The sequence below is a fragment of the Erpetoichthys calabaricus genome, chromosome 18, assembly GCF_900747795.2.
Source record: "Erpetoichthys calabaricus chromosome 18, fErpCal1.3, whole genome shotgun sequence".
Lineage (NCBI taxonomy): Eukaryota > Metazoa > Chordata > Cladistia > Polypteriformes > Polypteridae > Erpetoichthys > Erpetoichthys calabaricus.
The window spans coordinates 61136446-61160075 of record NC_041411.2 but is presented as its reverse complement, the minus strand read 5'-3'; the positions used below and the strand labels follow the sequence as shown (position 1 = coordinate 61160075).

The following is a 23630-nucleotide window of genomic DNA, read 5'->3' as shown; positions in this document are numbered from 1 at the left end:
AAAATCCATTGGTTGATTGGTTTGCCTGACAGCTGCATGATTTTCACCGCTTGAATTTTTAAACTTGCATAAAAATGCAGTTATATTCTTAGTCCTGTGATGTCTTGGCATTTTAAGTTCAAGTGGAAAAAATCATGTGACCTTGCATAAAAATATAATAACTGAGCTACAGACTGAAATGATAGATTTCCTAGTAAAATTTTAGACAAATATATGAAAGATGTCTGTGTTGTAGGATAGCTGGAAGAATGCAGAACAGCGCTCCAGATAAAAATTCACCTCGAGGAGCCAGTGGTTCAAAAAAAAAAAAAAAATAGGAGTCAATAGTGACTGACTCACTCATCAGCAAAACACTTTACCCATTTAGGTAAAAAACTGAAATTTGGCAGGATGGTACATCTAAGGTAGTAGGTTTCCACTATGAAAGGACATTTCAATATATTAATATTTAATAGTTAAAATAAAAAAAAATTCTAAAAAATGCCTTGATTGAAATTTAGTAACATTTCAGAAAAAAAACAAAGCAGCCAAAACATTTTATTTGTTGATATTTGTCATTAATAATGCTCTAGAAAGTGTTTGTTTTGCCATAACATTGACAACAATAATTAGTGTATTTAAATGAAAAGAATGAAACTCAATAACGGTGTAACAAATACACTGTGTTGCTGTACCATAAAATATATCAAAGCATACAATTCACAGTCACAACTAGGGATGAGCCTCTGATCGATTGATCGATCGATGGATGATATTGTTCATCACCGATTGGCTGGGCACATTGTCATTTGGTCCCAGACTTTTGCATAAATTTCCTAAAATTTCCAAACTGCAGCTGGCAGAGTGTTTTTTTTTTATTATTATTATTATTATTATAGTCGCATGCCTCAAAACATTGTTGTCAGGCACTTATATTTGCAGCAGGATGCACATATGATACTTCTGCTTAGCTTCACATACAAAGTTTGAATAGAAATAGCACATGGACATTCGTAGAACCACTCTGCTGTGAGTGCTTTGAGTGGGCCAGTGCTAGCGATGCTTGAAGCTTCAATCTCCCACTGATATCATATACAGTAGAACCTCAGTTCACGACCATAATTCATTCCAAAACTCTGGTCGTAAACCGATTTGGTCGTGAACCGAAGCAATTTTCCCCCATAGGATTGTATGTAAATACAATTAATCTGTTCCAGACCATACGAACTGTAATAATAATAATACTAATAATAATTCATTACATTTATATAGCGCTTTTCTGTATGTAAATATATATATTTTTTAAGTTTTTAAGCACAAATATAGTTAATTAAACCATAGAATGCACAGAATAATAGTAAACTAAATGTAAAAACATTGAATAACACTGAGAAAACTAACACTGCAATAGTTCGCGCTATAGCGCTACCAACCGCTGGCTAAAAACACTTTTGTTTTAATGAGTTTTAAGCACAGGGAAAAAAATGAACATTTGAAAAAATCCGTAATTTAATAAACCACCAAGAAATGTAACATTGCAACAGTGCATGCTACGAAGCGATCGCTGTAAACAGAAGTGAAAACAAAATCAAGCCCAGTGCATTCTTTAACTGCCTTCCTACCTTATGCGTCCAGCTGTCTCTCTCTAGCGCTGCCTGTGTGTGTGCGTCTGTCTCGTCTCTCTCTTGCGCTGCCTGTGTGTGTGCGCGGCTCTCTCTTTCTCACGCTGCCTGTGTGTGTGTGTCGCGCTCTCTTGCTCGCTGCACAGGAAATGCACAGGGAGAGACTGAACATGTACAAACCGAAAGGGAAACTAGCTTATTCATATACCGAGTGTGTTTTCGTGAACCGAGGCAAAAGTTTGGCGAACTTTTTGGTCGTAAACCGATTTGTATGTGTACTGAGACGTTTGAGAACCGAGGTTCCACTGTACTAATATACATGTACTCTAACCTCCAAGGTGGGGGGCCCCTCGCCCCATCAAAGTAATAATGAGTTAGGTGAAGGAACAAAACACTGACTAAACAAAGTACTGCCAGCAATTTGGTTCCACTTCAAGCACTGCTTGCAGGCAAATAGTGTAGTGTCTTGATAGTGACACATGCTTGTTTTTGGGAAAATAACACCAGTGAAAGAAACTTGAGGGCTGAGCCCATCGGGCTCCCTTCTACCACAATTTTCACAAGAGAGGATCCTTAGCAAGAATTGGAAGGGTCAACAAGTTATGAACAGGCCTGAAAGTACCTTGTGATAGTGAGACAAGTGCTTTGGAGCCAAATGAAACACCAGCGCAGCAGCCAAGTTGTTCTTTATGGCCAGAACAATTGAGAAGTGGTAGTCAAGGATGTAAATAGTTATAGCTTATTTCTTTCTTTACTGTTTAAACTCTTAAATATACTATTCCTTTTGAAATTTTTATTGTAACCTTAAAAGGAAAATAAACCTTTTTTCTAATTTTTTTCTCAATTCACATTTTCCTTCTCTATCCACATGGAGGGTTGCTGCAATAAGAATGCAGTTGTACTGTGTTAATAGAGTTAATAAATCTGAAATAAACTGATTACATAATATATCAAAGCAGTGCATTACATTTTTTTAAAATGCCATTGACCTCCTGCAGGCACATCTTAAATTGCAAGCTTGCAATACCAATCAGCACCCAAGTTAATGCTCTTTTTACAGTATGTCATTTGCACAAATGATTAAAAAAGACAAAATATGTGCTATATATCCAAGCCATGATCAAAACACAACCAAGTAAAATTATTTTCTATAACATCTGCCAGTTTGCTTTTTTTTGTTTTTGTTCAGTAGATGGTAGCAACTTTTAGTTTCTTAAAAAAAATTTAAAAACTAATTCCCTTTTGGTAGACATTTATTCAAATGCATTTTATTGAGTTCTGTGACAATATGGCATCATGATTTGTAGCAATTTTAAATGAACTTGGAACAGGTCACCTTTGAATCATAGAAATAACATTATTGAATACCACTATGTGAGCTGGGTTGGCAGCAATCTGAGACAAGACTGCTTCATCCCATGCTAAAACGCCCATGCACCCATTCCCCCACCACCCAGTATAGATGCTTTCTACAATACATGAGTAGAGTAAGCTAATTATTCAGAATCCACAGGCATCTCTCTATCCTCAACCCAATTGGCAATGGTACCATGAAATGATGATGTGAACTTTTAAGACATCACATAGGCCTAATCGCAACACAAAATAGTCTTTAAGGAAAAGAATAATTAAAAGTTTAAATTCCAAAAAGTGTCCAGAAAGATCAGATGGCTGATGATATAATGTGAAATAGCAGAGAAGTCAATAGTGGTAAAAGATCTTCATTTTTACCCATATGAGGTAGGCAATTTTCTTGTTCCAAATACCAGTATAGTGTTTCTTCTACTTTTTCCAAAAAACAATAGTTGATGTTCTCCTCACAACTGAATTTTATATTTTCCCTCCTAGATAGACTTCTCTCCTTACTGCAAACGTCTGGTTCCAGTTTGTCTTCACCCGACCCCCCACCCACCCCCTTATTATTCCCACTGAAGTTGCCATAAGACTTATTCCTTCACAAACAGAGTCACATCAATGACAGGACCATATGTACAGAAAAGAAGAGCATTGAAATAAATTAATCAAATGAAAATTGCAACATTTTTATAAAAGGTGTACACTAAAATTACATACATACATACAAATTTTGTCCATATTTTCTACATAAGTAAAGTAGCAGGAAGTTTATTCAAAAGAATTCTTTAAAAAAACACTGTGTTGTTCCTGTTTGTGAACTCTTATTTGAAATGCTAACATCCTAAAAATGTTTAGAAAATATAAAAGGTCTTTAAATATAGAGCAGACCAATCAAGCAATACAGTGGAACCTCGGTTCACGTACAAATCAGTTTACGGCCAAAAAGTTTGCCAAACTTTTGCCTCGGTTCACGACCACACACTCGGTATACAAACAAGCCAGTTTCCCTTTCGGTTTCTACGTGTTCAGTCTCTCCCTGTGTATTTCCTGTGCAGCGAGCAAGAGAGAGAGAGTGCCACACACACACAGGCAGTGCGCGAGAGAGAGAGACACGCACACACAAATGAAGCGAGAGAGAGAGCTGGACACATAAGGGTAGGAAGGCAGTTAAAGAATGCACTGGGCTTGATTTTGTTTTCACTTCTGTTTACAGCGATCGGTTCATTGCGTGCATTGTTGCAATGATACTTTTCTTGGTGGTTTACGGATTTTTCAAATGTTCATTTTTTTCCCTGTGCTTAAAACTTGTTAAAAAAAAAAAAAAAAAAAAAGTGTTTTTAGCCAGTGGTTGGTAGTGCTATAGCACGAACTATTGCAGTGTTAGTTGTCTCTGTTGTTCAAGGTTTTCTCAGTGTTATTCAATGTTTTTACATTTAGTTTACTATTACGCTGTGCATTCTATGGTTTAATTAACTATATTTGTGCTTAAAAACTTAAAAATATATATATATTTACATACAGTTCGTATGGTCTGGAACGGATTAATTGTATGTACATACAATCCTATGGAGGAAATTGCTTCGGTTCACGACCAAATTGGTTTACGACCAGAGTTTTGGAACGAATTATGGTCGTGAACCGAGGTTCCACTGTATATGGAAAAAATTTGAAGTTATGAAGTCTTGGTGGGCATTGGACTGGTCTCTTTTAATGAGTCAAATTCATGATTCCTTGATGGCAAGCTGGCAGATATATAGACCCAGAACTTTTATACTTCCACTTTTATAGTTTACAGCTGGCCTGAGGGTCTTTTGGTTAAAGGCAGTTTTTTGTTTTCACCAAACATGACATCTGACATTGTAGCCAAACCACTCCACCTTTGACTAATCCACATAGATCACAGTGTTACAGCAGTCCTTTTCTTCACTGAGGTTTTGTATTGCAAACTTTAGCCATCCATCTGTATTCCTTTTTAAGAATGGTGATTTATTCCTTCCTGACCTTGCTCATAGGCAAAGATGTGCAGTCTCATTTGGATGGTTACCTCATGAACTTTGTAAGGAATGGAGGAAGGGTCTTGTCTGTAAATAATTTGATGTTATCTTGGGGTTCTTGGAGGTTTTTTGGGTCGCCTCAAGTCGTGAATTGGGTGAGGTGATGTAACCTGGATATATTACTAGTGGTGTAAAATTTTCTTAATTTGTTGATAATTATTGCATAGTGGAGTGGTTAACAACAAACTGCACTGAGCTAGATGGCTATTTAAACCTTCACATACTCCTAGACATCAACTGTCTTTCTACTGAGGACCTCAAAGAGGTCTTTTTGTTTTAATATAATATAGCTCTATGACCTTGGTTGCTAAAACTAAACCGTAATGCAGGGTTCTAATGTTTGTACAAATCAGGACAATCTAAGTTACTTAGCAATAATGGTTTAATCATTTGCACCTGTTTGGGTGCACCTGAAATGAAATGATCAAGTAAGTAACTTCTTCTACACAAGGAAATTGTATTTCTGTTTACTTAAATAATGTGCAAATAACTGCAGGATATTATTGTTTTTTCATTGTGCCTCTGTTAAATTAGATCATCTCAGTATTGTTGCAATTAAGATCAGAAATTCTTTGACAAAATTATTTGTAGTGTGTGTTTACTTTTTGACACCATTCACACCACTGTATTTTTTCATATCATTGCAATATTTGGAACTGCTGCTGAGTTTTCAGAATGTTTTTTTTTTCTATCATTTTTGATCAAGTTGCATGTTTTTCAGTATAAGCATTATAATATTTTTGCCTTTGTGAACCAAGATGTCAGCCATAAAGCAATGTTAATATCAAAACATTTTATCTTTTAAGTGTATCATGCCTCATAATTTGGTTTGTCAGGATTGAGTGCTGACAAGTGGACAAATGACATTTCGAAAGAAAGTAAGTCTTTCTAAGTGGGAAATTTAACTTTTTACGAAAACTCAAGAAATATTATAATGAACAATAGCAGCACCATCAAAAACACACACATACCAGTTGTTGCTTCAGTTTCCAAATTGTGGTTTTTACCTCTTCCAGGTTCATGCTACAGTGGCCAGGAATGAGAATCCTGCGTCGCCATGAGCTCGATGCTTTCTTAGCCCAAGCAGTTTCTCCTAAACTCTATGAACCTGACCAGCTGCAGGAACTGAAGGTACTTTTCTGCTTTGTGTTTTTCTTTGTATGCTGGTTTCAAAATTGTGTAGACCGATCTATGCCAGCGTATCGCAACACAATGTGTTGATCATTTGTTGTGGGATAGTTTAGGTATAAAAACTTACCCAGACTGAGCATACTGTTTCTTTTTTTTCTCTAGATCGACAGCCTTGATCCTCGGGGTATTCAGCTGGCCGCTCTGTTCATGAGCGGTGTTGATATGGCTCTTCTTGCTAATGATGTTTGTGGGCAGCCTATCCCTTGGGAGCACTGCTGTCCATGGATGTACTTTGATGGCAAACTCCTCCAAAGCAAACTTATAAGAGCCAACAGGGATAAAGCTCCCTTAATTGACCTCTGTGATGGTCAGGTAAGTTTCTGAAAGGCAGTTGTCACTCTTTTACTATGCTAGTGTAGTTGTTTACTTGTTTTGTAAGGTCATAATTTGTGATATTTGCTGACTTTGTATGGCTAGTGCTGTAACCAAGTTACATGCCTGGTGCTAGCATTTTTTTTTTTGGTTTGTTGTTTCTAGGCCGATCAGGTTGCAAAAGTAGACAAAATGCGCCAGAGCATTCTGGAGGGGTTGCATCTTTCCCGTCCAGCTCATGCTGTTCCATTTCTACCACCTGGAATGCAGTTCTACCCAGGAAACCTCTACCCAGTTCCCCCAATGCCTCCACACCCGAGTCGAGGAAGAGGACTACCTGGTAAGTTTAACATAAGTAACCAGCAGTCCTGATTATGCAGAAGTGTTCATTTCACATAATAGTTGCACCTAGTTTTTTCAAAATGTAAGTGTTTAGGTAAATATTCTGGCGAGAACTGGATTATTGTGTCCCTCAAGAAAAAATGATGCAAGAAAAGAAGTTTGCATTAGCATGCTGGAGTTGGGAGCATGGGAATCTGTATATTCAGACACAGAAAAGACTGAAAAAGGCAAAAACAGAATCACTCCTACCATTTGAAACTGATTTACAGATTTATCAACATTTGTACAGCTGACATATGTAATCACTGTAAAGTAAGGCTAATCAGAATTATTTTGACAGTGAATTTTAAGTACACATTTTATGAAACAAAATAAATAGTTGCTATATTTGTTTTTGATAACTGGATATCAGCTTAGAGGTCATTGATGTTGATTGCTGGGTTGGTGCAGAACCAACTTACTTATATATTCTGAAATTCTACATATATGTTACTATACCATATAACATAGGATAGCCTCTTCTTAAAAAGTTGATGCATTTTGATTTTCAGTTTTCTTTTCAGGAAAATTGAATGATTTAAGGGAAACTGGATAGTTTGCTGTGTTTATTAAGTTATGGCATAGTAGTTTGTTATTTGACTGTGTAGCATTTAATTATGAAACGAGTGTATTTTACTATTCATATACTTCCACATGAAAAGAAACATTAGATGTAAAAATGGGATATGAAGAGCCTATGATTAACACTTAACTTGAAATATTCTTCCGTTAACACCTCTTAGGTGTCCAGGCTATTCCTTCTCAAGGAGGAAAACTTGAAATTGCTGGCACTGTTGTTGGACAATGGGCCGGCAGCAAGCGTGGACGAGGGAGGGGAACATTTCCTATCCAGGTTGTTTCTGTTGGAGGGCCAAGCAGAGGGTAAGCACTATTTTCCATTTTCCATCCAGGTAACTAGGGGAAAGTTTGCCAACAGATTATTGTGAATATCCTGGTATCTAATAATAATTCTTTACATTTTTATAGAGCTTTTTTCACTACTCAAAGCGTTTCAGTGAGTGGGGAGCCACTTTAACCACCACTTGTGTGTAGCATCCACCTGGATGATGTGACAGCAGTAGTTTTTGTGCCAGTACACTCGCCACAGATTAGCATTTAATAGGTGAAGTGAGAAGAGAGACAGCCAGTTAGAGACAGAGGATGATTAGGGGGCCAGAATGACTAGGCATGGTGGCCAATTTAGCTTGGACATCCGGATACACTCTACTCTTTATGAAGGATGCCCAGGGATCTTTTATGACTGCATAGAGGCAGGACCTCGATTGTACATGTCATCCAAACAACAACAACATTTTTACAGCACAGTGTCCCCATCACTGCACTGCAGCATTTGGACCACAGGGTAAGTGCCTCCTTCTGGCCTCCCCAACCTCTCCTGGAAAGAACTTTAAATGTTAAAACCTTATTTGGCATCTTAATATTCTTTTTTTTTGGTACAATTTTTATTATTCAAGATGTGCAGGTCTACTACAAAAAAAGTAGGGTACAATAAACCTGATACATATATTACCTGCTTCAATATAATATACGACATTTTAACACAAAATTGAAAAGCCGAAAGTGTAGATTAAAAAGCAGTCTTCCTTCCGCGCCACCCCCAACTCAACCTCCTTCAGGAAAAACTGCCCTAGAGAAAAAAAATTAAAAGTTCAACTTATTTGCTGAATTTCAGAAGGGGAAAAATAGAAACACCCCCATCTCTTCATCTTTAAAGATTAGTGAGTTTGTATTTGTGGAAGAATTGATTTCCAGTTATCTGGGCATGTAATAGTGGTATTAATTCTTGCCAAGTGTTAGGATTAGCTTGTGATAACCAGTTAATCCTTGCAACTGAAAATTCAAGATAAGCCAAGTTAAGAAAGCTTTTCAGTACGTAAAGGATAGTACAACTGTTCTCTTCCACTGGGATATTAGTGCTAACTTAGCTGCTGTTTTGCTGAGTGAAAAGACCCTTTTCTGACTTAAATGAATGTGTAGTGAGGAAAACTGAAATCTTTATGGGGAAAACAGAGGACGTAAATCTGAAATAATTGACAAGAAAATTAAGAACTGCAGGGCACTTTCAAGAACGTATGAATAAAAATGCCTAGTATTTGAGCAAAACATAATAGACAAATAGAATACAGAGACAATACCATGATGTAGCATCTCTGGGAGGAGGTCAGTAGTTGGGTGTACAAACCTAAGCTGTATTTGCTGGTGATTTGGTTTTTTTTTTTCAGCTTAGGAAGCTAGTATAATATTTTTGAACTCAAAGTCGTATAAGGTAAATTTGAAATTAGTAGGTAGTGGGTTATATAATTAAATGTGTGTTTTTATTCTAAGATAGTAAGAATAAGAGCAGCTCACTTCTCAAAACGGACTCATCTGGGGTCGAACCCTTGAAGATTGGATTACCAATCAACAGTTGATACCGTTGCGCCACCGAAGCGATCATATCAAAGGGGTGTGAATGTTGCACCCTAGCGCGGGTTCTTTTTCTGCAGTTATATTCTGTTCTGTTCTGTTATATTTGTACCTTTTGTGAAAAGTGTTTATTTGATATTTGGATTTCAGGCTTCACACATTAAACACTTCATGTCTACATTTTGTCAATTATGACTAAAACATGAAAAGCGTTTCTGTTTTAACGATGTGTATACATAGATTGTTGTAGACACGGAAGACACATGAAATACATGTGTTCCAAATAACCATATAGTATTTATAAAAGGTGTCATTTTGCTCTAGTCAACTGACACGCAGGTAAACAGACTTGAGCTGAGAAAACTGTGCGGCGGTGGAGGGATGTGATAGTAGGCTGCTTGCTGCTTATCAACACATTTACAGGACAAAAGACGCTGATGGAGAGGTGCGAAGCGATTTTAAGGTGGGACGGATCTACGAGTTTTTTCGTAGGCTCTGGTAATTCTAGTGTTAATTGTCTGTCAGGTTTTGAAAATGTAGCATAGCAACATCCTTCTCTGTCAGTTTAGTAAGATAAATTCTGTTGAGAAAAGGTCTGAATATCAATGATGAAGGACATAGAGTTCTCATGTAATAATTCTGAGTAGAATTCATTGAATCTTTTGTTAATTTGTAGAAGGTTGTTGGGGACCATTCCTGTCTTGATTTTAATGGTATGAATCCATGGTAATGGATTTTAATCTATTTTCATAAAGCAAAGAGCTTTCTGGATTTAGCTCCTGATAAACATTTTACCCAAGTGCAATGAATTTCAAATCAAGTTATTTGTAATAAGAGAGAATTAAGTTCAGATCTAGTTGCAGCAAGCTGCAGTTCATTTCTGGAGTTAATCATCTGAGAACATGTGTTTTCTAAAGATAGGAACTGTTTTTTTAGGTCTTACGTTTTCTTTCTGCGAGAGAATACCAGACTAAAGACATATGCGATCTTGAAATTCTTCAACACAGCTTTCACTGCCATCCAAGTGAATATAAGTTTAGTTGTAGAATGTATGTTGAGTTTTACAAATAATTATTCCGGCTCAAAAGCTAATTTATAGGAAGAAAAAAAAAAAATCAGAGTTTCACAACAAAGATGCATCAAAGCACCATCTCTGTTGGCAGCCAGGAATTTGCATGAAATAAAATTGAGTCATTATTTCTCTATAGTCCAAGAGAGATGCAATTTTAAATGTTGGCATTTGTGATAAGACTCTAGCGAATTAGAGAAAAAAAATGTCACATATTATAGAGGAAGAGTTGATTTGATGGGAGAAAAACGAAAACAACTTAGAGGTAGGATTGATTATATGAAAAATATCAGACAGGCTTAAAGAGGTGGAAAATTTGCATAATGAATGGATTCAATGAGAAATACGGCACTAAAGGAGGAATGGAAATTTATTAAGTAACACGTTCAGGAGTACTTTTGTGTCCATTCATAGTTTAATCTTGTAATCTTTAAATTGTAATAATTAATTTGTTATGTAAGGTAGAAATGTGTTATTATATGAAGTTGGCTAGTAGATAGAGCAAAGAGAGATTTTTTTATCCTGTTTCAATAAGTTGAAAACAGAATCTTTCAAATTTATCAAGCTTGTTTGAAAAGCTTCGTATTAAGACTACAACAAATAAGATTTGACAGAAGCACACGCATTGGTGTTGTACCTTTTATTAGATAGTGTGGGTGTATTCTGTGCCACATCTGCGGTTTGATACCATAGATAGTCAAGAATGCAACACATTTCATCCTAAACCTCAGGCATTCCAGGATACAGTGATTAATTTGGGAATGAGGAGATCAGATGGAGGAGAAGACAGAAAAGTATGCAAGGTGATATAAAAGGCAGAATGTGAATCATATCAAAATTATAAGAGTGTGCCCCTTCTCTCCCCTCAGACCCAGCAGACAAGATGATAAAAATGTAAAGCCCCACCCAAACTTCCCCTTCAAGCAAACCAAACCAAAAATAGCAGTTATAAATAATAATAATAATAATAAAGAAACTTGACCTACCCTTAATCCCCCCAACCAAAACCCACATAGTAATTCAGACAGAATAAGTATTACACGCAGTATCTGAAGTAAGAGTGGGATTGGAGCCCAAATCCCCTCAACCATCATTCCCCTTCCACCCATAACCCCCAATTTTCCAACAGCATTATTAGATTGCTATATCCAGAATAAGGTAGTTTTGGGTATGTCATAAGGATGCCCCCAGGGCAGCTTCCATTAGGACTGCTCCAGGCATGCCCCACTGGGCAGAGACCTTGCAGCAGAACCCCACTCAAACCTCTTAAACTTTAATTGCAGAATTAGGGAAAAGTAAAAATTTATAGAATATTTTTACTTGTACCTACTACTCCCAAAGAAAACCTATATATATATATATATATATATATATATATATATATATATATATATATATATATATAATGTATGTACACATACATTCTTGGCAAATTTGCACATTTGTCTCTGAAATAACTTGAAACTGACAAACGTAATTGGCACCGGTTGTTGGTTATTCTGTATTTAACAAAAATCAGGCTGCTTTAGAGTTTTTATTCAAAAGAATATGTTAAATTATAACACTGAAAATGACATACACAAAAATAATGGGACACTTAACCTAATGTTTTTTGAACAGTCTTTAGAGGCAAGCACTGCAAACAAGTGATCCTTTAGCTCTCAATGAGATTTCTGGACCTGTCAACAGGTAGTCTAGCCCATTGTGCCTGAGAAAACTGCTTCAGCTGTGTCAGGTTTGAAGGGTGCCTATTCCAGACTGCTTGCTTCAGTTGTGTTCATAGATAGATGTTCAATAGGATTCAAATCAGGGCTGAAAGTAGACCATTTCAGAGTGGCCCAATGTTTTGTTCTTAGCCATTATTGGGTGCTTTTAGCAGTGTGTTTTGGGTCATCATCCTGTTGGAGGATCCATTGCCCGCAACTGAGACGGAGCTTTCTGACACTGGGCAGTACGTTTCACTCAACAATCTATATATATAAAATTCTTTTCGTGTTTGAAACGGAAATTTATATGACCACTCGATATGGAAATTACGTATGACCACACAACATATTATAATACGGCAACTAATCACTTCATTTGTGGACGCCATTTTTATATCGTCTTTACGAATTGTTATTATTTGTGTGAGAGTTATTTTACTGATATTGAAAAGAAGTAAACACAAACACGCCGATCTATCCCATAGAAGTGCACCCCGTGTCGCCCTCTCCCTCCTGTCTGGACTACGGCTTGAGCCGTCCACCGCGAGGCGCGTTCTGACAGAGAAGTTTTATTTATTCGTCCACGTGACTGTCGCAGAAACTGCCACATTGTAACTTTTTTTTACTTGGCAGTACTTGATAGTGGAAGAGATGAGGAAAACAGCTTTGCGTCTTTCTACTTTTTAACTGCGCCGAGCTGTAAACAATGTGAAGACCAGACCACCTTCAGCGGCGAGGGGTCGTGAGAACAAAGTGGATGCCGGGAGGCGCGGAATGTCTGGCTGCTCCGCCGGGTCGAGCGATTCGCAGTTTCAGGCAGCGTCCTCTCTTCTCGCACTGTTTGTGACACTTCAAGTGCCCCGTCGGCTCCTGGGAGAGTGGAAATCTTTGCGAATGAGTGTAATCGGCGCCATCGAAGCAGGACTCTGTTTGTAAATTGCCCTACACGACTACTTACTGTCCTTTAACTCTTTTAGGGCTAATTTTTTTTTTTTTCTTTTCTCCCAGGGCTGAATATTTTTCCAGAAAATAACTTTTTTAAAAACAGAACACAAAACAATTGTTTAACATATCAAATCAACAAAAAATGTTTATTTTTGACAAATATAACTGTTTTGCATTTTGTATGAGCCTGCATACTATATAATTTAACATATTATTATTGCACATACTGTGAATGTTACAAGGCAAAGTCCTGCAAAGTATGATAACGCTCAAAGCAGCCAATTGCATGCAATGCCACGTTGCACTGCTTACAATATGTGTTGCACTGGTGCCTCTTTTTGAGTAGTCTATTGCTGCACACAACACAGTCAGGCTTGTACTTTTTATCCTCATATGTGGCAGGAAAGTGGCGCTCAGTCAACCTGTCTGGCACTGCTCTTTGTGCTGGCCTTCCTCGCTTTGCCAAAGGCACTCCAACATATTCTTCCAGCAAGCTGTCAACCACCTTCTTGCGGAAATCTGCCGCAGTCATAGTGCTGTCACTGTTTGCCTGCTTGAATAATATAAATCCGTTTGTGAGGACAATCTCACGCAGGCGATGGTACACAGTGTGGTACCACTTGGTGGACTTATGGCCGTAAGCATATGTCCCCAGCATCTGATCCAGTCGATCAACTCCAGCCATCTTACAATTATACTCTTCAAGCGCAACAGGCTTGTCCAGCTTCCTACCTGCTGGGTTTCCCTTCGAACGAGTTGTTTTTTCACATAAATTGTTAGTGTGAACTGTACTAAGGCAAGTGACCCGTTTGACATCATGCCATGCCAATGCCACCAAGTTATCCGCCCGCATGAAAACAGGATTGTCCCCTCTTTTCAACTTCAGCCTGTCTGGCTTCAGCTGTAAAGGCATGTGTCTCCTATTCACCCTGACTGTGCCACAAGCTCCTATTCCCCTGCTCTGTAGCTCCATGAACAACTCTGGAGATGTATAGAAATTGTCCATGTAAACAACATGTCCCAAATGTTCATACCCCTGAAGCAGCTCCAGCACAACCTGAGTTGTCAAAGGACAGTTCTCTCTCTGAAAAGAATGCTTTCCTGTGTAAGTAATTACTTTCAGGCAGAAGCCAGTGTTTGCTTCTGCCAGTACAAAGTCCTTTATGCCATACTTGGTGGGCTTGTCTGGCATATATTGTCTGAAAAAAAGCCGTCCCTTATATTTTGTCATGGATTCATCCACAGACAAATCACGGCCACGCTGATAAAATTGTTTATACGTAGGCTCCACAATGTCAAGCAGGGGCTGAACTTTGTACATCGGATTATTTCCTGGCTCACCCCTTGGAATTTGCTCCTTGTTATCACAAAAGTGAATGAAGCTTTGCAGTAGCACGTACCGATCACGCGGCAAAGCCACCCGGTGACAAAGCACGTTTGGACCAATGCTCCCTGAAATTATATCGCCAGTCCAGTCCCATCTCAATCTGCAATGCCACAAAGCCCTTCACCTCGTCTTTTGTTGTGGGTTTCCACTTCGAATAACGAGATTGCGGAGCGAGCGCATCCCGCGATTCAAAAAATTGTTCTGCATACCTGTTTGTCTCTTCAGATATCAGCTGAAAAACTGCCTCAGGAAAAAACAGTTTGAAATAGTCCAGCGGCTTGTAATCCGTTGTGTCCAGCAGCAAGCCGTGCCTTCTTGTGAAGTCAGTTAGCCATATCGGCTCCCATGGATCAATTTCTGGGTATTCCTCCCATGCGAACCTTGCCGTAGTTGTACTGGCAGCGCGAGTGCGCTCAGCTGCCAGCTGAGCAGCTGGGGCGGCATCGGCCGGTCTCCGATCGGCTGATGCCGGCTCCTCAATCTCTTGATCACTGTCTATGAAATCTGACTCTGAGAAATCAGAGTCCGGCTCCGCGATTCCGCGCAAAATGTCTTCTGCCGAGTATTTTCTTTTCTCGACTCGCTTCGCTCCCTCGTGAGATGTTGATGCCATCTTGTCTTTGTTAGTGTTTGTTTACATTTCGCAACTCACGCACAGGCAAGGATCATTTGCTGAGTCAACAAGTCTAGCATTCCTCCAAGCACAGAGGGAATGCCTGTGATGCGACAGTGTGTTTTGTCGCCATTAACAACAGTGTGTTTTGTCGCCATTAACAGCTGATTGTCGCCCTCTATCCCTGGATGTCGACTTTTGTCGACATGCGCCCTCAACCCCTCCTGTCGACAAAAGTCGACATCCGCCCTAAAAGAGTTAAGGTGAGTTCGGGTCACTAAAACCCCGCAACATTCAAGGTTGCTTTTGTGATCAATTATTTTAAGAAGTAAATCACAGGCACGTAGTGCAAGGTTGTCAGACAGAAATTTGGACGATCACATAGAAAATGTAATTTCTATACCACAGCGGTAGTGTAGCGCCTTTCACAAGGGATCTGCTACCGGGAAATGATCCAAATACATCTTAGCTGCTGTTAGTACTACTTACCTGTTGTGGTATAGCGCCTTTAAAATGTAGTTTACCCGAAACCACTCCAGTGGTGCTCAATGTGTCTTTACTTTTTAAATGTTATAGTTTTACTGTTTAATAACTTATAGACTTTTGTGTCTTACACATTCTACCTTATATAAAATTGAGAAACACTGTATCATAACCGCTTTCCATGTTTTTCTTTTTATTTACTTGTTGTATTACCAAGAAAACATATATCAATGCGCATACGCACACATAATGGTTAACAGTATACATACACCACAAATAAGTAGATCCACTAACACAATATACATAACATAGAAGACTACATTTTATTTTTTTCCGTTGCACTCAGTGAGCGAAGCCACTAGGTAATCAGCTAGTATCTTGATAGTCTTGAGATTTAATTTTTCTCTGCACTAGCTCAAGGCATCTGGTGCCAGATGCAGCAAAGCAGCCCAAAAACGTAAACAAACCTCCTTTATGTGTCACAGTAGGTATGGTGTTCTTTTCTTTAAAATCTTAATTTTTTTACCTGTGGGCATAGAGCTGATGTGACTTGCCAAAAAACGCAATTTTTTATATACAACAAACATGTTTTCAGTAGCTCTGTGTATTTTTGCTGTCATTTAATAAGTAACAAGAGTAAAAAAGATTACTCTGAACAAATTCTGTATGTATGTATTGTCACAATAACAGTCCAAAGACTTTGAAAAAGGTTTGGGGCAGCCACACATATATTGTGCCCTGGCTGGAAATGGGTAATTTTGTTGAAATGTTCACAGGTTTAAGTCCAAAACAGAACTGATTTGAGTATGAGAATATGGAGGCTTTAAAGGCTGGGACAGGAAGTGATGTCATCAGTGTTGCAGGTACCAGAAGTGACATCATCAATGGTGCCGGGACCTAGCAGGATTTCCCATAGATGTTCTGCAGAGGGTTGAGAGAGAAAGTCAGTGCAGCTCACCACCCCTGGTCTGACGTGGTACTAGTATTATTCAGGCCCTTTACCTGCCTCCCAATCACACATGTGTAACAGTGTATACATATATCTACAAGCACATGATGCACACTGTAGGTTAATATTTATCCCGAGTTTTTGGGAGGAGGGAGACCAGTGTTGTTAGCCTTTAATGCAATCAGTGATTTCTTAAAAGTAAGCAATATAAAGGCTCAGTAAATAACTACATAGCAAAACAAAATAGATTACTTTTAGAAATATGTCACCTCCATTAAAGATGAGAGCAAAGGATGAAGTCAAGAACTTCCTGCAGAGAATCATTTGAGGATTATTTAGAGAAAGCAGAACAGGAAGATGTTACCATGTCATGATCTAAGGGCACAACCGGGTAAAACAGTGAATGTCTTGAAGGTGACACTGGTTGCCATTTTAGGCCAACAAAGTGAAAATATTGATTGCTTCCAGGGCTTGCTTCAGATCATCATAGATCATGGATGGTGAACCATCTATGATCCTCAACAGAGAAGGGTAAATAAGGAACGATTGTAAACCTGCCTTACGGGCTTGTTTAGAAACAGGGTGCATCTACTCTGTGTGGCATCTCTCTACATTTAGAGCATCGTACTGCAATTTGTGGAAAAATAGCTGCATACATTTTTTTGTTTTGTGAAATATGCTTGCATTATTGCATTCAGCATTGTCATGGCACCCTATTATATGAATATTTTTTTCTCTGACTGGATAGTTTTGCAGTTCTGGCAGCATTAAGACTTGTCCATCCATCCATCCATTTTCCAACCCGCTGAATCTGAACACGGGGGGTATGCTGGAGCCAATCCCAGCCAACACAGGGCACAAGGCAGTGAACCAATCCTGGGCAGGGTGCCAACCCACCGCAGTAAGACTTGTCCTTTTTATTAAAAAAAAAAAAAAATAGGGAAAATTGAGTGTTCAACAGGAGCTGCTCTAGCTTGTGTTAATCGAGTGGCAATGGTCACGCATCTCCCTTTCCTTGGCATTTACAGACAAACCTGTACATTTTGTTTTGTTTTGGCCTACGGATTCAGTTTATTTTTTGAATTTTTACATTAGCTTGTTGAGGCGGCACTTTGAAAATGAACCCTGGAAATCCCAATCTTTCTTTTTAGTTTTTTGGCTGCGTCTGTTAGGCAGCTTAATATGATAGGCAACCGTTGAAATCAGCACAGACTGATTCACTCAATTGTTTTACTAAATTAGTGCGTGAGATTATTGTTGGTCACTTTGTGACATTTTGTATTTGGTTATGCAAAGGTAATTTGTTTATTCCATTTAACCTCATTAATTCAGAGTAATATATATATAATATAATATTTTTAATACTAATCAGTGCTGTTTGGCACAGTAAGGCTTTTTTTCTTGCAACTCATCTGTGCAGCCCATTTTTGTTCAAGTACTTCGTTGTTGTGCTTCTTGAAACAGCAGCGTCACTTGTTTACAGAGAAGACTGTATCTCAGCTGAAGTGGCTTGTGGGTTTTTTCTTGGCAGCTTGACAAATGATCTTGGCAGTTGTGGTTGAAATCTTGGTTGGTCTACCTGACTGTGGCTTGGTAACAACAGAACCCCAAACTAACACTACTTATAGGCATTTTCAGATCTCCGGATATCTTTTTTATATCCTATTACTGATTTATTCATGACAACAATCTTTTCTCGCAGGTCCTTTGGCAGTTCTTTTACTTTCCCCATGGCTTGGTATCCAGCAAATTCAGTGCAGTTCTGCATGAATTTAAATCGACTATACACAAGACACTGATTACAATCAAAGAGGTTACCTTAATTTCCATCCATCCATTTTCCAACCCGCTGAATCCGAACACAGGGTCACGGGAGTCTGCCAGAGCCAATCCCAGCCAACACAGGGCACAAGACAGGAAACAATCCTGGGCAGGGTGCCAACCCACCGCAGGACTACCTTAATTTCCCTTAATTTGAACTTGTATGTGTATATTACCAGCTCCAACATTCAAGGGTATGTAAACTTGATCAGGCCCATTTGGATGATTTCAGTTGTCATTATGATTTAAAAAGGGCTCACACAATTAAGTGATAATAAATTGCCTCACATGAGCACACTCCCTAATAAAAAAGGAAAGCTTTGTATTTTCCAAACAATGGCCACTATTTCACAGATTCTGCCAGGGTAGGTAAACTTATGAGCACAACTGTATGTATGTATTTATACTGTAAAGTCTGAGCAAAGAATGTTGCATCTTGCAAATTCCACCCCTTGTAATTTGAGAATGTTTATACATGTTATTGTACTTTTTAATATATATGAGATTTTTGAATTTCTTTGCTCATAAGCAGCTGACTGCTGTTTTAAAGGGTTATGCAAAGAAACTATTCTTTCTTTCTTTGCAAATCTTTACTCATTGTGGAACTTTTTTTTTGTAGGCGGCCACGAGGTGTCATCTCAACTCCTGTTATTAGGACTTTTGGACGAGGTGCTAAATACCACCACAACAGAGGCTCCAAAAATCAGGGGGCATACCAGGTGAGTGGCGTATTTACAGTAATGCAGGTTCTAATCCTTTACACTAATGGGCATGCCAGGCATGCTATATGGATAGAGGAGACTCAAGCTTTTTTCCTATTTCCACATGCAGAATTCAGGTACCACCACATAATTGAAAATGTGACAGGATCTCTTCAGCCATCCTCAGAAAATCAGCTGCGATTTTCTTCCTGTTTACTACAAAATGTTAACTTGATACTGATTTAAATATAGTGCAATTTTTAACAGCTGTTTTCTATATTACATTCATTCTAGTAATCACCTGTAAATGGTTATTTATTAGAAGTCATGCATAAAAAACTTAAACAGTAGTCATTATCATCCAGTAATCACTAAACTGACCTATGTTATAGCATCTGCAAAAATAAAAGAGAGAGATTTAATTCATCAACTAATTTGGCCAGTTAAACATATTTTGACCTAGTATCTAATCCAGGTGTTTGAAAAGGCATTAAAATTTCATCTTCACAACTCTGGGTTGTTATCTATTTCTACTTCTGAAACAAATTTCTTAAGGCACTTTTTTGTACAGTCCATTTTTTATCTTGTAGAATTATGAGTAAAACTTTAATCAGTACCCTTTGAAATGTAGAAAACCTGGATCAAATGCACATGTAAACCTTCTCTGTTCAGTATTCTTGGTCAGTTTGAGTAGGGCACAGCCTTTAATCTAAGGACGTACTTGTTACTTTCTTGTACGCAAATTAAAAATAAAGTAAGAAGAAAATTAGCTACAGTGTAAGTGAACATGACGTTCATTGGTTTTGCTTTTTCCACTGCATAAACATAGGAGGAGATAGCTCAAATATTTGAAGGGTGAAAGGTTACAGAGGACCACACTTTTAAAGTTCCAGGATCTAGCTACCGTATTCTGCATTTGTCTTGGTCCAGCATGACTGGGCTCCAGTGGTTGTGATTTTCTAGGGTGTGGCAATGCTTTTTATAACTTTATGATAGCAATGTTTTGGTTCAGTGGACCAATAAGTGTTACTCTTTTTAGGGCGGATGTCAACTTTTGTCGACAGGAGGGGTTGAGGGCGAATGTCGACAAAAGTCGACATCCTGGGACAGAGGGTGACAATCAGCTGTTAATGGTGACAAAACTCACTGTCACGTCACAGGCATTCCCTCTCTGCTTGGAGGAATGTTAGACTCATTGACTCGGCAACTAATCCTTGCATGTGCGTGAGTTGCAAAATGTAAACAAAGGCAAGATGGCATCAACATCTCGCGAGGGAACGAAGTGAGTGCAGAAGAGAAAATACTCAGCAGACAATGATTTTTTCAGAATCGGATTTTATTGACAGTGATTAGGAGATTGAGCAAGAGAGTTAGGAACCGGCATCAGCTGATCGGCTGGCAGCTGAGCGCATTCGCGCTGCCGATGCACCTACGGCAAGGTTCGCGTGGGAGGAATACCCAGACATTGATCCATGGGAGCCGAACTGGCTACCGGACTTCACAAGCCGGCATGGCTTTCTGTTGGACATGAAAGATTACCAGCCGCTGGGCTACTTCAATCTGTTTTTTCCTGAGGCTGTTTTTCAGCTAATATCAGACGAGACACAGGTATGCAGAGCAATTTTTTGAATCGTGGGATGCGCTTGCTCCGCATTCTTGTTTTTCAAAGTGGAAACCCACAACAAAAGACAAGATAAAGGGCTTTGTGGCATTGCAAATAGAGATGGGAATAGACTGGCGATATAACTTCAGGGAGCATTGGTCCAAACATGCTTTGTCCCCTGGTGGCTTTGGACAGGTTATGCCGCGTGATAGGTACGTGCTGCTGTAAAGTTTTATTCACTTCTGTGATAACCAGAAGCAAATCCCAAGGGGTGAGCCAGGCTTTAACCCCATGTATAAAGTTCAGCCCCTGCTTGACATTGTGGAGCCAACATATAAACAATTTTATCAGCCTGGCCATGATTTGTCTGTGGATGAATCAATGATAAAATACAATCAATGATAAAATACAAGGGACGCCTTTTTTTCCACCAATATATGCCAGATAAGCCCACAAAGTATGGCATAAAGGATTTTGTACAGGCAGAAGCAAACACTGTTTTCTCCCTGAAAGTAATTACATGTACAGGAATGCATTCCTTTCAAAGAGAGAACTGTCCCTTTACAAGTCAGGTTGTGCTGGAGCTGCTTCAGGGCTATGAACATTTGTGTCATGTTGTGTATGTGGACAATTTTTATACATCACCAGAATTGTTCATGGAGCTACAGAGCAGGGGAATTGGAGCTTGTGGCACAGTGAGGGTGAACAGGAGACACGTGCCTTTACGGTTGAAGCCAGACAGGCTGAAGAGGAAAAGAGGTGACAATCCGGTTTTCATGCGGGCGGATAACTTGGTGGCATTGGCATTGCATGATGTCAGATGGGTGACTTGTCTCTCTACAGTTCACACTATCAATATATGTGAAAAAGTTATTCGTTCAAAGGGAAACCCAGAAGGTAGGAAGCTGGACGAGCCCATTGCACTTGAGGAGTATAATTGTAAAATGGCTGGAGTTCATCTACTAGATCAGATGCTGGGGTCATATGCTTACGGCCATAAGTCCACCAAGTGGTACCACACTGTGTACCATCGCATGTGTGAGATTGCACTTACAAATGGATATATATTGTTCAAGCAGGCAAACAGTGACAGCACTATGACTGCGGCAGATTTCTGCAAGAAGGTGGTTGACAGCTTGCTGGCAGATTATGTTGGGAGTGCCTTTAGCAAAGCGAGGAAGGCCATCACAAAGAGCAATGCCAGACAGGCTGACTGAGCGCCACTTTCCTGCAACATATGAGGACAAAAAGTACAAGCCCGACTGTGTTGTGTGCAGCAACAGACAATTGAAAAAGAGGCACCAGTGCAACACGTATTGTAAGCAGTGCAATGTGGCAATGCATGCAATTGGCTGCTTTTAGCGATATCATACTTTGCAGGACTTTGCTTTGTAACATGTACAGTATGTGAAATCATAATATGTGAAATCATATAGTATGCAGGCTCATACAACATGCAAAACAGTTACATTTGTCAAAAATAAATATTTTTTGTTGATTTGATGTTAAACAATTGCTTTGTGTTCTTTTTTAAAAAAAGTTATTTTTTGGAAAAATATTCAGCCCTGGGAGAAAAGAAACAAAAAAAAAAGTTAGTCCTAAAAGAGTTAATGTGTAACGTTATCCACTTTTTTCCTCACCGAAAAATAATTTTCTCCACCTTTCTGCTGACAAATCCCAAAAAATACTTCCTCACACACATAAAAAGTGAAAGCAAAAAATCAAGCATGCATAGTAAAAAGGAAAACCAAGCAACATAACAATAATAATATAAGCAGAAATAAAATATATTTTATGTGACAGAATAAGGCTTCATAAGCAGATTGTGTGCAGTATTGTGTTAAGAGAAAATTTTGTCACTATAGTTGTGCACATTGTTTAGACATTCACAATCCACCTTAGAGAAAATATATCAGCCCTTGTATTTAGAAACTGGTAGCTTCTCCTTTAGCAGCAATTACCTCCACCAAATGTTTCTTGTAATTGCTGGTTAGACTCATACAACAGTTAGGAGGGATTTTAGAACAATTACTCCTTACAAAACTGTTTCAGGTATTTTATATTTCTGGAATTTCTTGCATGAACAGCTTTCTTCAGGTCTTTATCTTAACTGAATTGAGATCTGTACTCTGATTAGGTCATTCTAGAACAAATAGTGTCTGTTTAGGCCATTCTGTTAATTTACTCATGTATTTCTCTGGTCATTTTCTCTAACATGTTTCACATTTAGGTAGAGGTTTTAGGTGTTGGAATACAATAGTCACCAGCAACTAGCAATCACAATTAACATGAGTAGAAATGCAAAGTCAAATCAATGGAAAAAACAAAAGAATTGTTTAAATGCAGTGGCAGGAATCAAGTAGGCCATGGAAGTGTAGCCAGTCCTGACATTTGCACAGCTTTAAAAAATGAGTGGCAGTAGCAGCCAGGTTCAATTTTAACTATAGATTAATAGCTGCCATGTGCTATGTACTGAATATGCGTTTTAATGCCAAGTGTAAATGTAATCCAGGTACTTTATATAGATTGCATTCATAAATATAAAACACATAAGTTTATATATATATATATATATATATATATATAACACTGATGGTCTTTGCTGGCCATATTTAATAATGGTTTGAGTACTGATGAAGCTGGCCACTTTGAAAAGGTTCAAGGGCAGGATCTGGCCAACAGGTTTTGAGTTTGACACCCCGCTATTGACAGCTGAACACTCAGGCCTTTTTAAAAACATGTTCTAAATTTATATACATCTCTACAGTTTTACTTCTTTTGACTAGGACTTGGTTCTCACACACAGATCTTTATTGAAAAGATCAGACTCTATCCATAACCAAAGTTGTTTTTAGGGCCAGCCAGTTCCTACTACCTTAATATTATTTACTTCAGCTAGGCTTTGTCGAAGTCATTGCTAGAGGTTCAAATACATTGACTTAGAATGTTTAAAAAGGGTCTTCAAGAAATATTGTCGTTTATTTTAGTATTATTAGTCTAAGGAGATTTTGTTATCTATTACTTTGACTTA

At 38.5% G+C, this 23630-nt stretch overlaps 1 protein-coding gene across 2 annotated transcripts in view; it reads left to right on the top strand.

The window, feature by feature from the left end:
* Window positions 1-23630, top strand: part of LOC114669031 (constitutive coactivator of PPAR-gamma-like protein 1) — a 93346-nt gene that overhangs the window by 59960 nt on the left and 9756 nt on the right. For both annotated transcript variants that reach the window (XM_028825127.2, XM_028825126.2), the window contains exons 12-16: window positions 6028-6142; window positions 6305-6514; window positions 6680-6854; window positions 7639-7777; window positions 18915-19014. In XM_028825127.2, the coding sequence (XP_028680960.1) occupies window positions 6028-6142; window positions 6305-6514; window positions 6680-6854; window positions 7639-7777; window positions 18915-19014 (739 nt within the window). The remainder of the gene's footprint in view (window positions 1-6027; window positions 6143-6304; window positions 6515-6679; window positions 6855-7638; window positions 7778-18914; window positions 19015-23630) is intronic.